Source organism: Polypterus senegalus, chromosome 4 (assembly GCF_016835505.1).
Source record: "Polypterus senegalus isolate Bchr_013 chromosome 4, ASM1683550v1, whole genome shotgun sequence".
NCBI classification, from domain to species: Eukaryota; Metazoa; Chordata; class Cladistia; order Polypteriformes; family Polypteridae; genus Polypterus; species Polypterus senegalus.
This window is the reverse complement of record NC_053157.1, coordinates 98,237,904-98,252,451: the sequence shown is the minus strand read 5'-3', so window position 1 is coordinate 98,252,451 and position 14,548 is coordinate 98,237,904. Positions and strand designations below refer to the sequence as shown.

The 14,548-nt window shown below is 37.0% G+C and overlaps 1 protein-coding gene across 1 annotated transcript in view; it reads left to right on the top strand.

The window, feature by feature from the left end:
* The first annotated feature begins 1,075 nt into the window (after positions 1–1,075).
* The window catches only part of bmpr1ba (bone morphogenetic protein receptor, type IBa), a 106,566-nt gene continuing 93,093 nt past the window's right edge, over positions 1,076–14,548 (top strand). The window contains exon 1 of the mRNA XM_039751067.1: positions 1,076–1,296. Coding sequence (XP_039607001.1) covers positions 1,224–1,296 — 73 coding nt within the window. The 5' untranslated portion in view covers positions 1,076–1,223. The remainder of the gene's footprint in view (positions 1,297–14,548) is intronic.

Genomic DNA, 14,548 nt, shown 5'->3' with positions numbered 1-14,548 from the left:
GTAATCTCTGAAATAATTTGGGAGGTTTCCTTGAAATAAACAGTTGGGGAGAATTTTAGAGGTCAGTGCTTAGGAGAGAATAACTACAATTTCCTGGCAGATGGAAGATGATCAGGGGAGTCGGTGATAAAATGGTGTAATGGAAAAGGCATAAGGTAAGTAGGTGAACAACCCAAACTGTTGGAGAAAGTGCACAGGATATACAGGGGTTATTAGGGTAAAGACCTCCATTTTAATATTTGTTTGGAGGTCCCTTTGTAAAAACTCTGTTACATCAGATTTTAGCTAGAGTATGGATACAATGTACTGGGTTCAGATTCCACACCTGGTTGTTATTTATGTGGAGTTTGCACATCCTCCCGGCTTTTTCATAGGTTTTGCTCTGAGTAACACTTTTTCCACGTGTGGTTAATCAGTTATAAGAGTAAGTGGGTTTAAAAATATGTTCTGCTGTTATTTTTCTGTTGTCTGGCTCATTTTCTTGGTCAGAGTGGTACTACTAACTCCATAGAGTAACAGAACAGATATAGATAGATCTTCTAATACCTTTCAAGTTGGTTAGAGGGTATTAATAATATTTCATACATACAGATTTTGTCATTAATTGCATTTTTAAGTTTGGTTTCTATATTTTGCATGCTTTACATCTAAATTTGCATAATAGAGCCATGGTAAAGTATATACAAGTCTTTTAAATAAGTTCATATTGATTCAGTTAATGATGTGTCAAAGTGCTTTCTGCAGTCTTGACCTTATGTAAGCCATTAATCTTTCCTTGTTTAAATATTTGCAATTCAACAAATATTTGATGTTTTCTTTTATCACTTGTATCCACATCTGGAGAAAATGTGTAGCAGTCTTTGAATTTTGACTCTGTTTTGTCATACTGTTTGAAAAGCAAAAGTAGCACTTGTGAGATTTCCCTGAGTGCAGAGAAGACATCAAGCCCTACCCCCACCCTGAGACAAAAGGCTTTAAGTGTGAAAAGTGAATCCATGCTCCTCAAAATGAAATCCAGTCCAGCTCAAAATATCAGCTCTCCCTTAACTGTCCTCCTCACAAAGTGTCCAAGAGGTCTAGTGACAGAACCATCTATAGTCTTGCTTTTCATATTCCCTTCTCTCAGGATCTTACTGCAGACTGTGTATGTAAAGCAATTGAGCACCGTGAATTATACCACCAGGAAAATAATCACTTAAGACAAGAGGAGTAACTTTGAAGTGATGTGCTGGCTCAAAGAAATAGTCTGCCAGATTCAGATTTTCTTACTCGTGTTGTTCTCCCTGAAGACCAACGGTAAGGCTTTGAAGTTTGTCAAGTTTCCATTCAGCTTTGCTACAGCGATAGCAAGCAAGGAAATATGTGTGTTTAATACTGCAGTCAAAGTCAACATTGTACCATATATTATTAACTAAAATATTGAATGTCAATTATCTTAATTTTTTCATGTGCCTTCAAAATTTAAATAATTGTTTGTGTTGCCTGTTGTTTAAAGTTTAGAGTGTATTGATATACCTTTCATTAGAATTTACAGTATTTTTTTAAAAAGTTGCTGATAGCACCGTAATAAAATGTATTACACGTTTTTGCTCCTCAATATTTTTGCAGATTAAAAGCTATTTTCTGTTTGTTTCTTTATAAATGCTTCATTGAATTAGTAAGACATTGAAAATAATGAACAATGAGCTTCCAAAGATAAAATAGCAAAAATAAATATTGTTTTAAAATTAATTTTATTAGTATATTTTAGGTTTATTTACTAGATAGTGGTGGTAAATCAAGAATGAGGAGAATTATATACTAGTAATATATATTTGTATATAATATATATATAATATATATTATAATATACATATATATAATATATATGTTATATATATATGTGATATATTTTACTAGATGATTGAGGGGCAATAATCAATTTGGTAATAATAATAATAATAATAATAATAATAATAATAATAATAATAATAATAATAATAGTTATTTTTGACTTTTTTTACAACATCAGTTGTCCTCACTGATGGAATTCACCTGTTAGTTAAGAAATGTTTGGAAGATTGATGACTATAGTTCAATGTTCTAAGTAATGTAGTCCACTTGTGGTTTAAGAAAAACTTATATATTACTTCCAGATTAGAATAAACAATAATGTTAGCCTCATAAATACAAAAGAGTGCCATAATTCTCAGCTCACTATTTACCATATGGTATGCTGTTCTTGAGTCACGTTTAATCAATTTCCCCAATGAATTCTTTAATATACCAAAAGTACAATTTCTTGAATATAGAAATAAGTTACAGATTCCAATGAAAATACATGGATATTATTAATTAGACCTCTTTGGGACTCTAGATGATGATGCCACATAGTTTATAAAATTATATCGTTCATGTAAATGAAATACCAGCTTCATGTTCTGTGGACATCTGCTTTCTTTCATAATGTGTTATTTATTGTTGTAGACAAAAATATTGGCAGTTTTTTTAATTTAGCAAAATTAAATTTACTTTCTGAAAATGTCTGGAGAAAATATGTAATTAAAGATATCTGGTGCAGTAGCATTAGCTGATATCTAAGCCTTATGTATGACCAAATGTGTGAATAAAATATGTGCATGTATGTATGTATGTATCGATTTATTTATCCTTTTTAAAAACATTTAGGGTTCTAGGTGGGAATACCCCATTTAATTGCTATTGGAAAAAGGGAAAAAACTTAAATAACTAGAGAAAAATTGTAAGGTAGAAAAATCATTGCTCTCTGTTGAAGGTCACAGCTATGTCTTCCAGTAACAGATGACAAATTACCGTTATGGTCCGTTTTTATGGTGAGTTGCCGGAAGAGGTGAAGCCAAAGAAGTGATGTTTCTGACGTTCTTCCTGTTTTTCCTCCTCTACTCTGAGGACAGAAATGAAAGTTGATTTCAAAGACTGAACAGCCATCCTAGTCTTTCTTTCTGTTTGTTTTAAGCTGGCCCAGTAAAATAATTCATTGTTTTTTTATCTTGATAATGAATATACAAAACATTTTCTAAGCCAATTTATGCTTATACATGGACAAGAACTTGAATCCAGCACTCTGGGGCAAACTATATTAAAATATAATGTGGTTGTTTTCATGTATTTTTAAGAAGTCCAATAAATCTTAACAAACTTCATTTGTTTTGTTACTTATCAATTCAAAATTGATTGTGTTTATTTTTGGGTTACTGAGTTTCTAAGGTGGGTTTATATATTACACTATTTTTGGAGGAAATTTGCTTTTATAGATTACACTATTTTTGGAAGACATTTGCTATTACTTTTATTAACAATTTGCTTTTATTCTGTTGGTTTATTTTCTATTTTTAGCTAATTGTTCATTATGTTTCACTGTAGATATGTGGAATTAGACTTATCCCATTTGATACAGGGTTACATTACATTGCATTACAGGGTTCTGCTTTATTTAAACTTTCAAATAGGATTTTGTCAGTTTGTAATGGATCTTGTTCGTTTCCTTGGTAAATGAGTTCAGTATTTTTGCACAACTTGTTGCTAGTGTTATTTTCCTAAGAAGCTGTTTGTGGCGCAGTGGTAGCGCTGCTGCCTTGCAGTTAGGAGACTTGGGTTCATTTCACGGGCCCTCCCTGCATGGAGTTTGCATGGAGTTTGCATGTTCTCCCCGTGTCTGCGTGGGTTTCCTCCTGGTGCTCCGGTTTCCTCCCACAGTCCAAATGCATGCGGTTAGGTGCATTGGCGATTTGAAATTGTCCCTAGTGTGTGCTTAATGTGTGTGTGTGTGTGCCCTGCAGTGGACTGGGGCCCTGCCCAGGGTTGGTTTCCTGCCTTGTGCCCTGTGTTGGCTGGGATTGGCTCCAGCAAACCCCCATAACCCTGTGTTAGGATATAGCGGGTTGGATAATGGATGGATGGATCTAAGTATGCACAGCATATATTGTGACCACAATGTGGCACTCAACCAACCATGGGACGACGTGTAAAAACATGAGTTCAGACATGCCGAATATATTTATTTCTGTTGCATGTATGGAAATGACTCTTCCTTAATTATAAGAAAATGAGGCAATATAAAAAATGTGAATGGAAGAACAAGAGACTCTTGGTTCTTGGTGCTAGGCTAAGAAAACTTCCCTGATGGGCGTTGGGTACTCTTGATGTTTAGAAGAATACTCCTAACTCTGCCTGGAGTCACATGACCTTCATAGGATATACCGACTTCTTGGCACATTCAGGCGATCTTTTTCTCTGCAGAGATCTCCTTTTCTCTGGTTCCTTTGCCTACTCATTACACCTCAAAGGTGTGCACATTAATTTGGTTTGCTAGTCCAAATAGGCTCAGTACACAAATCGCAAGTAGATGTGTGCTGTAGAAGGTTCTAGTTTTCCATTGGTTCCAACCTTGCACGCAATATACAGTAGTTGAGACAGAATGCAGAATTCTGCAAACCTGTAATGGAGTAGGCATATCTATAAAATTAATGGACAGGTATATGTATATACTATAAACTCCAAGAGCACATAGTATTTTTTCCAGTTATTCACATGCCTAGATGTAGCTCCTGAGTGGCGTTCACATTTGTAGTCATTTGTTATTTAGAGTTATAATGCTTCAGGACTTTAGACATTGTATTACTCTTTCTAGCACATCATTGGCTTTGTTTATTCTTGACCTTTTTGAACTTCTTACTAATGTTACACCTGCTTGTACTCTTTTGGTTGGGTTCATTCTCTGTTATGCACTGTCCATCGCTAGACTCATTCATTGACTGCCATTGCAATTCATGTCACATCAACATCACAGAACTTGCTTTGAGAGAGAGGTGTACAACTAAAGATTTAATTTGTGGTGGAGTATTCCTTTAGACCTATGGATCACCAGATGGTAAAGCTTGGGTGTGGAATGAAAGGAAAATTAACTTGGATGTTTATTAGCCAGTTGTAACATGATACTGCTTCATTTAAATCAAAAATTACTGGTCCAAAGGCATTCTGTGTGGATTTTGACATTATATAAAGCCTCTAGTTTCCATCTATAGTTTACAAATGTGCCTTTGCTTTGATTGTATCTCTTAATATGCCAAGAGAAAGTGAGTTTAGTTGTGTCTATGAGTAAGCATTTTACATATACATACAGTATATTGTGGCCACCAGGAGGCGCACTAGCTCCTCAAACCCAACGCAGACAGACACCAGGCACAAGTCCAGCAACACACAAGACTTTATTTCAGTGGTTAACACTTTTCCTTTCATTTCCCAACATCACCAAGCACAGTACAATAAGCAAAGCAATGAATACAGTACTGTTGTTTCTTCTTTTTCTCTGTCTCTGTTGCTACTTCCATCTCCTCTCCTCCTCTGGCAAGCTTCCTTCTCTTATATATATTTATATATATATATATATATATATATATATATATATATATATATATATATATATATATATATATATATATATATCTCTTATAACAGCATCGGGAGAAAGTTTATAAAAGTCCCTAGAAAGAGCACTAGTTTATTGCTGGGCCCACACACACATACTTAAACACACATAAATCTAATATGGATTCATCAACAAATTTCACACGTACACACATATTTGAGAATATGACATGACAGATGTAGTACAAGAAAAATAATCCACATAGACCAGGGGAGAAGGCAGGACACATTCACACACACCTGACCAGTTTACAGTTTTAATTTAACAAAGAAACCACATTTTTGGTTGAGGAAAGAAAACCAAACTGTAAAAGAAAATGAACACAGTCTGCGGGAGAATATACAAACTTCACAGGGCCAATGAGTGGACTAGAATTGAAACCCTTAGACTCTGGAGTTGTGAGACAGTGGTGCTAACCACTGGGCCTGGCTATTTTAAAAAATGTAAATTAATAACAATGTTTTCTGAAATGCTGCATCTATATCACAGGGAATTAAATCATCTAATCTCTGACAAGGATGTAATAAAAGCACACATTCTTAAAAATCTCAGCATTAATAATAAATTAAAACAGTGCTCATTAAATATGTCTTTCTTTCCCCATTTAATTGGATTTACTAAAAAGCCTTTCTCTTTTCCCAAACATTCTGTCTGTGTCTTTCTGCTCAATTTGACCCATCAAAGCAGAGCTGCTGTAGACACATCTGGCATTGTACTTAACCAGCTGGATTTCATTTAACAGCATTCTCAACAGATTATTTTTCTTCTTTGCCAACAATACATCAGCAAAAACATCATGGTGACAATGGACTCAAGTTGCACTCATACTGTTTTGTGCATAAAAAGATGTGAAGATGAATGCATAAAACAAAGAGAAATTGGTTGTTTACTTTTTTAAATGTTTCCTGTTTTGTTCACATGATAAACTAAAACCCTGCTTACTTCACAAAAAATTACATTTACTGTGTTATTAACATTTCATTTAGAAAACATACTCTAGGAAATACTTTGACTATCTCATTTGGTGGATACCATCTCTACTGCAATGCCAAAAAGACTCACAGTGTTTAATTCTTTTATTTCTTTGATAATGAAAATGCACATAGTTGAATAGTCCTAACCTTTCGTTAACAAATGAAAAGGTTGGAAAAATTAAATGTAGTAGGTTAGTCCGCACATCGGCCTCTCGTGTGGTTGGCAAGGTACACTGGGTAAACCTGAAGAGTTGTAATAGTCACCATAGTTTTTTTTTTTTTAAGTTATGAGTTTTTCATTCATTTACCATTGACTTCAGGCTTGTGGGTAGCTGGATTCTTTGCTTATAGGGGACACTCACCATTAAGTATACACACTAGGACAATTTAATAACATTAAAAACACTTCTTTAAGATGCAGTAGAAATGAAAAATAATGAAATTCAACATTCAAGAGAAAGATTCCACAAATTAAGTTAAGTGACCTGGTGTAAGTGTGTAATAGTGAGATGTTGTTTTATGTTTATAAATACATTATCTGCAATTCTACACCTCTGTATTTAATTACTTTGAGAACATTATGAGGCAATAGCTTCTGTTTGTATGGGTGCTCTGTATATTCCAGAAGAAACTGCAAAACATTCTCATTGTAAAGTTTGTGATAAAGGCGCTATATAGCGCCCGACCAGGCACAGACTATGCAGAGGCACGTGTAAAAGTCACACAGGTTTTTATTTTACCTTCAGCCATGGGGCACGTCTTCCCCGTGTCCCACAGGCCCAACACAGTCCCAAAAGCACTTTAACACAAACAACAACAACTCTCCACCTTGCACCACCGCTCCTCCCAGGCAACAACAACAACAACATTTATTTATATAGCACATTTTCATACAAACAGTAGCTCAAAGGGCTTTACATAATAAAGAATAGAAAAATAAAAGACAAAATAAGAAAATAAAATAAGTCAACATTAATTAACATAGAATAAGAGTAAGGATCAATGGCCAGGGGGGACAGAAAAAACAAAAAAAAAAACTCCAGACAGCTGGAGAAAAAAATAAAATCTGTAGGTATTCCAGACCATTAGACTGCCCAGTCCCCTCTGGGCATTTTACCTAACATAAATGAAACAGTCCTCTTTGGATGTAGGGTTGAAGGACTTGAAGATGATGGTCACGTAGACTTCTGCCTTTTAATCCATCCATCATTGTTGGAGCATCATGATGCTTTGAGTAGGTGGAGGTGGCGCAGGCCACCACCACAAAGAAACTGTAAAAAGAAACAAAAGAGAGAGTAGGGGTCAGTACGGATTTTAGAGTCACCATGAATAGTTATTATGATGAATTGAACATACAGAGTATCAGGATTAAGTTAAATTACGATTAAAATGAAGTTATAAAAAGGCCATGTTAAAGTAATGTGTTTTCAGCAGTGCTTTAAAGTGCTCTACTGTATCAGCCTGGCGAATTCCTATTGGCAGGCTATTCCAGATTTTAGGTGCATAGCAGCAGAAGGCCGCCTCACCACTTCTTTTAAGCTTTGTTCTTGGAATTCTAAGGAGACACTCATTTGAGGATCTAAGGTTACGATTTGTTACGGTTCGGCCTCTTCCTCCCGATTCTGGCCCTTTAGTGGTGAAGGCTGGCCCATTTTATAGCCCACCCAGAAGTGTTCCAGGTGCTTGACCACCTGGTCCCAATTGCACCTCCGGGTAGGGCCGTTGACTTGTCCAGCGGCGTTCTTGAGTCTCAGCGGCACCTCCTAGCGACCACCTCATCTCCCAACCAGGCAGTGGAGGACTCCAAGTCCCATGGAGCCACACGGGAGACTGGGAAATGAACATCGGCCAGGGAGGCTGCCACCAAGCGTCCCAGGGGAGGTATTGATCTGTCCATGGTGGCTCCCCCGGAACATATGCAGCAGGGGGGTCCCGGCCAGGCATGGGACCCGGCAGTCCATCACAAGTTCTTTCAGTTATTGGAATGATTCAAAAGTGACTTGAAAAAAAACTAATATATGGATTGAGACACAATGCAAAATAAATGATCTGTGCACATATTTATCAATTGTCACAGAATTACTCTTAGGAACTGCAATAATAATATTCAAAAAAGAAAATCCCATAATAGTTTAGGATATTTTGCTAAGTTGTACATAATTGTTGCCACTTTGGTAAAACATCAAGAATAATAATATAATGAGCACCGATGTGGAAAGACAGAGACAAATACATTAAATGAGAGTACAGTCCAATAACAGGCATGTTTATTTAACAATGAATGATCTACAGAAGAACCACCTTCCTGCTGTTATGTCCGCAGTAAGTAACGCTGTCATAAAGTAACAGTTACTGAAACTAGTCACAACTATAAGTTGTTTTAATATTCCAATGTTCTAGAGTTGCATGCCGCATCCCTCTCCTTGATCCTCCCTTATCCTTTGCTAGACTTTACTTATGTAATGCCAGTGGAGACTCTGCCTGTTTTCATGAACCTTCTTATACTTGTAAAGAGTAATGTGAATGTTCTGGGGTTTGTGGAGTGCAGAGCTCAGACTACCTGTGTGACATTTTGCTGTGAATCACCCATCCAGACCCACTTATCTTCAGGATAATATGCTGGCTACTGCACTACAGCTTGCACCCATGACCACCTGTGTGTTGAAACTGCATATGTCATCCACACTTGGGGCAATTATCTTTATGTGCGTGTCAGTTTGCATGAATTCAGCTTGCTTTAACATTATCTTATCTGGAATTGTAGGGAAATGTATAAATATGTGTATTACATCACATATTATAAGGGTGTTCAAAGTTTGGTGCAAAATATGGTTGTGACATACTTAAATCATATTTTCCCTGTTGCCAAAAAAAGTTTGGCTGACATTGAATGGCTAATCCCCATGTAGATGGATCAATTTCATAATGCACAAAGTTTGTTACGAATATCATTCCATTCCTGTCAAACTGATATATTTATTTAAATTTTATTTTTTGTTGTCTAGCATTTCCAAAAGACTCAGCCTTATCCTGTCCTGATGCCGCCTTCTGGCAGCTCCTAGTTAGTTAAGACAGCTCACAAGCTTTCCTAAATCCTAGTTAAGTTAGGAGCAGTTTGATAAATTCAAAAATAGTTAAACTGGTTTTACTCCTACTCCTAAGAGTAGGACGAAATTTAGAGATGACATGGCAGTATTGGTTGTGCACAGAGATTAGTGGTTACAGGCTCCATTCACAATTTACAAACACTCTGTGGCGTAGCAATAGAATGTGCAGATTGTGCAAAGCACAAGGGCCTACGAGCTTGGGGGGCCCACTCGGGGCCATAGAGATTAAAAAAAATGTAATAACTTAAATCACTTGCACAGTTCATTGCTTTATTAATTCACAGTTTCAGTGACATGTTTGCACCATCATCAGGCAAGTCCAAACCAATTCATGATGATATTACATATTCGGCAGGCCTACAGTTTACATGAATTTAGACTTGGGGAGTTCAGAGGCTCGGAGACACAAGACATCCTAGTCCGCCTTACAGAGATGTGCACATTCTCAAATTTGGCGTGCCATAGCGGACGTAAATGGAAGAAGTTTTGAAGGAAGGCACATGAATAGCATAAATGTACATTATTATCATAAATAATTGTTACTTTTGTATTTTGATTTGATGTCAAAAGTTTTTGAAATTAGAACTCGAAACAGTAAATCATAGCAATTCTTTTGTTTAGTTAAGGTCCCTGTTAGTCGGCAATTGCTGAATATTTGAATAATTTGAAATTTTTTATACTCTCATCATGCAACGCCATGTCGGCCAGTAGCAGCAGATCCGAAAAACATTATAAGAGTGCTGCTGCTACACGTAAGGCACATCCATCCATCCATCCATTTTCTAACCCGCTGAATCCGAATACAGGGTCACGGGGGTCTGCTGGAGCCAATCCCAGCCAACACAGGGCACAAGGCAGGAACCAATCCTGGGCAGGGTGACGTAAGGCACAAATGCCACAGGAATTGAAAAACGCCAGAGGTAGTAACTGAGAATGCAGATGCTGGTGAATTGTCGCAACGGTCGCAAGCAGGTTATGCAGACAGTGCAGTGAGTGAAATGGTTGCAGCTATACCAAGTCTGGAAGTAGCAATACTATCTGCTGTCTGCTGAAACCATTTTAAAAGGAGAAACTACTAAAGACAAACAAGTAATATATATGACCAAGCAATTTCCTAGCAACAAGGCAAATTTTTGGAACTATTGACACCTGACTTTATGATCTCCATTTTCTCAGAAATTGTGTAAAACAGGTCGATTTTGTAGTAGAATTCTGTTAGTCGGTGTTGTCATTTTAATTTGTTGCAAATTGAAATGGCTTCATTTAATAGCACAGAACAGTTTCTACTTTCTAGCTTACGTTACATTTTAATCACCTTCCTTCACAGTTTTCTTGGAAAAAAGTAAGCGGGTCCACATCTTACATATATTTATGTACTACTTACTACTATCCGCACCTCCCACATTTCATTCCCACGATTTATTTCATTTTTGCTAACTTACAGTGGCTGTAATAAAGCTATTTAAAAATGTTTTACAAATTACATTTAGACTGCTGGTTTGTTTATCACCAGTGTGTGATAGTGATGCGGTCGTGGACGCCACTGCTCAGCCAGCCCCTAGGATCTAGTTGCAAATAAATTACTACCGTAAGAGTTATGCTAGACAGGAGGGGCCCACCTCAGGGTACTGCACAGGGCCTTCAGCAAGCCACTGAAAACACTGTATAGTTTTTTGGTATCCCAGAGGCTGAAGCCTATCTGAGTGGCACTGGTCAAAGGGAAGAAACCTTCACTGAATGGGGTACATAATGTTGTCAGTTACCTAACTGGTATGTCACTGGGATGTGAGAGGCACACTAAAAAAACAGTGCAGGCATAAGGCAAAGGTGCAAGCTCCGTATTGACAGTCATTTGGAGCTGTTTGCCATAGCACTATTCTCCTCTATACCATGCTGCCTGTTTGTCAAAAGATGTCCTTTTTAATTTCAAAAAGTGAAAGGGCAAAAAATCATCAAGTTGAATGACAGAGTCAAACTTAGTTATTAATGGCTTCTTGAAATGCCAGGGAGAATTTGACATACTGTATGTTGCTTTGCTCAGTTTAGGTTTTGTATAGCACTGAGATATAATGCCTTGGACCAGCTTCACTACAAAGCAGTAGGTGTAATTAATATAATTCAAAATAAAACAGCTTTAATCTTGCAGTTATACATATTTGACTTCACTTATCTGTTCTAAGTAAATGGTTCAGTTTGACATTCTACAAATGAGTCAAAACTACAGGAAAATATTTTATCTTTAACAGGAATGTGCTGAGGCATTTAGTCTCTTAGGTAGCAAAGACTGAAAAACAAGAATATGGTGTTATTATTTGGATTATAGGAAGAGTCAAAACAGAGCAAGCAAAGAAATCCTGAGCTTGTCACATACTTTTTTATTTCACAGAAATTCCTTTCAGTTCATTTGCACGGTGGCACAGTGGTAGTCCTGCTGCCTCTCAGTAAGGAGACCCAGGTTCGCTTCCCGGGTCCTCCCTGCATGGAGTTTGCATGTTCTCCTTGTGTCTGCGTGGGTTTCCTCCCACAGTCCAAAGACATGCAGGTTAGCTGGATTGGCGATTCTAAATTGTGCTTGGTGAGCGTGCCCTGTGGTGGATTGGCTCCAACAGACCCCGGTGACCCTCTAGTTAGGACTCAGCGGGTTGGAAAATGGATGGATAGTGATATAGAAAGATTACTTTTGGCTGCTGGATTTTTTTTTTTCCAAAAGTAGATGGAATCCACTAGTTATGCATTTTTTATATTCATTTACTTTACTCTTGAATTCTGGAAACCACATTTTGGCATTGGCCTTTAGATCAAATATATTAGTGTGTTTATTTTTTATTTTATTTTTATTTATTATCTTTTATTTGGCTTACATTTTAGGCTAAGATACACAATTGATAAATCAAAGAAAATGTTAATCATAAAACTGTTGTTTAAATTTATAATTTTAGTAGATACATAACAATTTCTGAAAAATAAAATTAAATATGTCACAATGATGTGTAAATACTGATAATTAGAACAATTAGAACAATCTAGACGAGAACAGGCCATTCAGCCCAACAAAGCTCGCCAGTCCTATTCACTTGCTTCCTCCAAGAAAACATCAAGTCGAGTTTTGAAAGTCCCTAACGTCTTACTGTCTACCACACTACTTGGTAACTTATTCCAAGTGTCTATCGTTCTTTGTGTAAAGAAAAACTTCCTAATGTTTGTGCGAAATTTACCCTTAACAAGTTTCCAACTGTGTCCCCGTGTTCTTGATGAGCTCATTTTAAAATACAAGTCTCGATCCACTGTACTAATTCCCTTCATAATTTTAAACACTTCAATCATGTCACCTCTTAATCTTCTTTTGCTTAAACTGTAAAGGCCAGCTCTTTAATCTTTCCTCATAATTCAACCCCTGTAGACCTGGAATCAGCCTAGTCGCTCTTCTCTGGACCTTTTCTAGCGCTGCTATGTCCTTTTTGTAGCCTGGAGACCAAAACTGCACACAGTACTCAAGATGAGGCCTCACCAGTGCATTATAAAGGTTGAGCATAACCTCCTTGGACTTGTACTCCACAGATCGTGCTATATAACCTAACATTCTGTTAGCCTTCTTAATGGCTTCTGAACACTGTTTGGAAGTTGATAGCTTGGAGTCCACTATGACTCCTAAATCCTTCTCATAAGGTGTACTCTCGATTTTTCGACCGCCCATTGTGTATTCAAACCTAATATTTTTACTTCCTATGTGTAATACTTTACATTTACTGACATTAAATTTCATCTGCCACAAATCTGCCCAAGCCTGTATGCTATCCAAGTCCTTCTGTAATGATATAACGGATTCCAAATTATCTGCTAATCCACCTATCTTGGTATCATCTGCAAACTTAACCAGCTTGTTACTTATATTCCTATCTAAATCATTTATATATATTAAAAATAGCAGCGCCCTAGCACTGACCCCTGTGGAACACCACTCTTAACATCAGCCAGTTCTGATGAGGTTCCTCGCACCATCACCCTCTGCTTCCTGTGTCTGAGCCAATTCTGCACCCATCTAAAAACATCACCCTGAATTCCCACTTCTTTTAACTTGATGCCCAACCTCTCATGTGGCACCTTATCAAATGCTTTCTGAAAGTCCAGATAAATAATATCATAAGCTCCACTTTGATCGTATCCTTTTGTTGCCTCCTCATAGAATTCCAACATGTTAGTAAAACACGACCTCCCCTTCTGAACCCATGCTGACTGTTCAGAATAACTCCTGTCCTTGTCATGTGTTGCTCAATCTTATCCTTAATAATTCCTTCCATTAATTTTCCTGTGATGCTTGTTGCTTACTGGCCTATAGTTGCTTGGATCTGCCCTGTCACCCTTTTTATATAATGGGATGATATTTGCCATTTTCCAGTCCTTTGGAATCTCTCCAGTGCACAGTGACTTCCTAAAAATACGTGTCAAGGGTTTATATATGTACTCACTAGCCTCCTTAAGAACACGAGGATAAATATTATCTGGGCCTGGTGATTTGTTTGATTTCATCTTATTTAATCTGAGCAGCACTTCTCCCTCTACAATTTCCAAATCCCTCAGTACCTCCTTAGTAGTGTTTACCTCTGGCAGGTTATCCACTTGCTCACTTGTAAACACCTCAGAAAAATGTAAGTTTAGGGCATCTGCTATTTCATTGTCTGTATCTTTTAATTAACTTTACTATTCCTGATGAACTTGACCTCCTCCTTAACTGTTCTTTTACTACTAAAATACTGAAAGAATCTCTTGGGGTCTTCTTTCGCCTTATCTGCTATATTCCTCTCCAACTGTCTTTTAGCCTCTCTGATATCCTTCTTAATGGTTGCCCTCATGTTCTCATACGCTCACGGTTCTCTTTGCAGTCATTAGTCTTATATGCCTTATACAGCAGTTTTTCCTTTGCAACTTCTTTTTAAATCTTTATTAATCCATCGTGGAGATTTTTTAGTTTCCTATTACTTCCAAATTTAGGTATGTATCTGTCCTGCATTACATGTAAAACA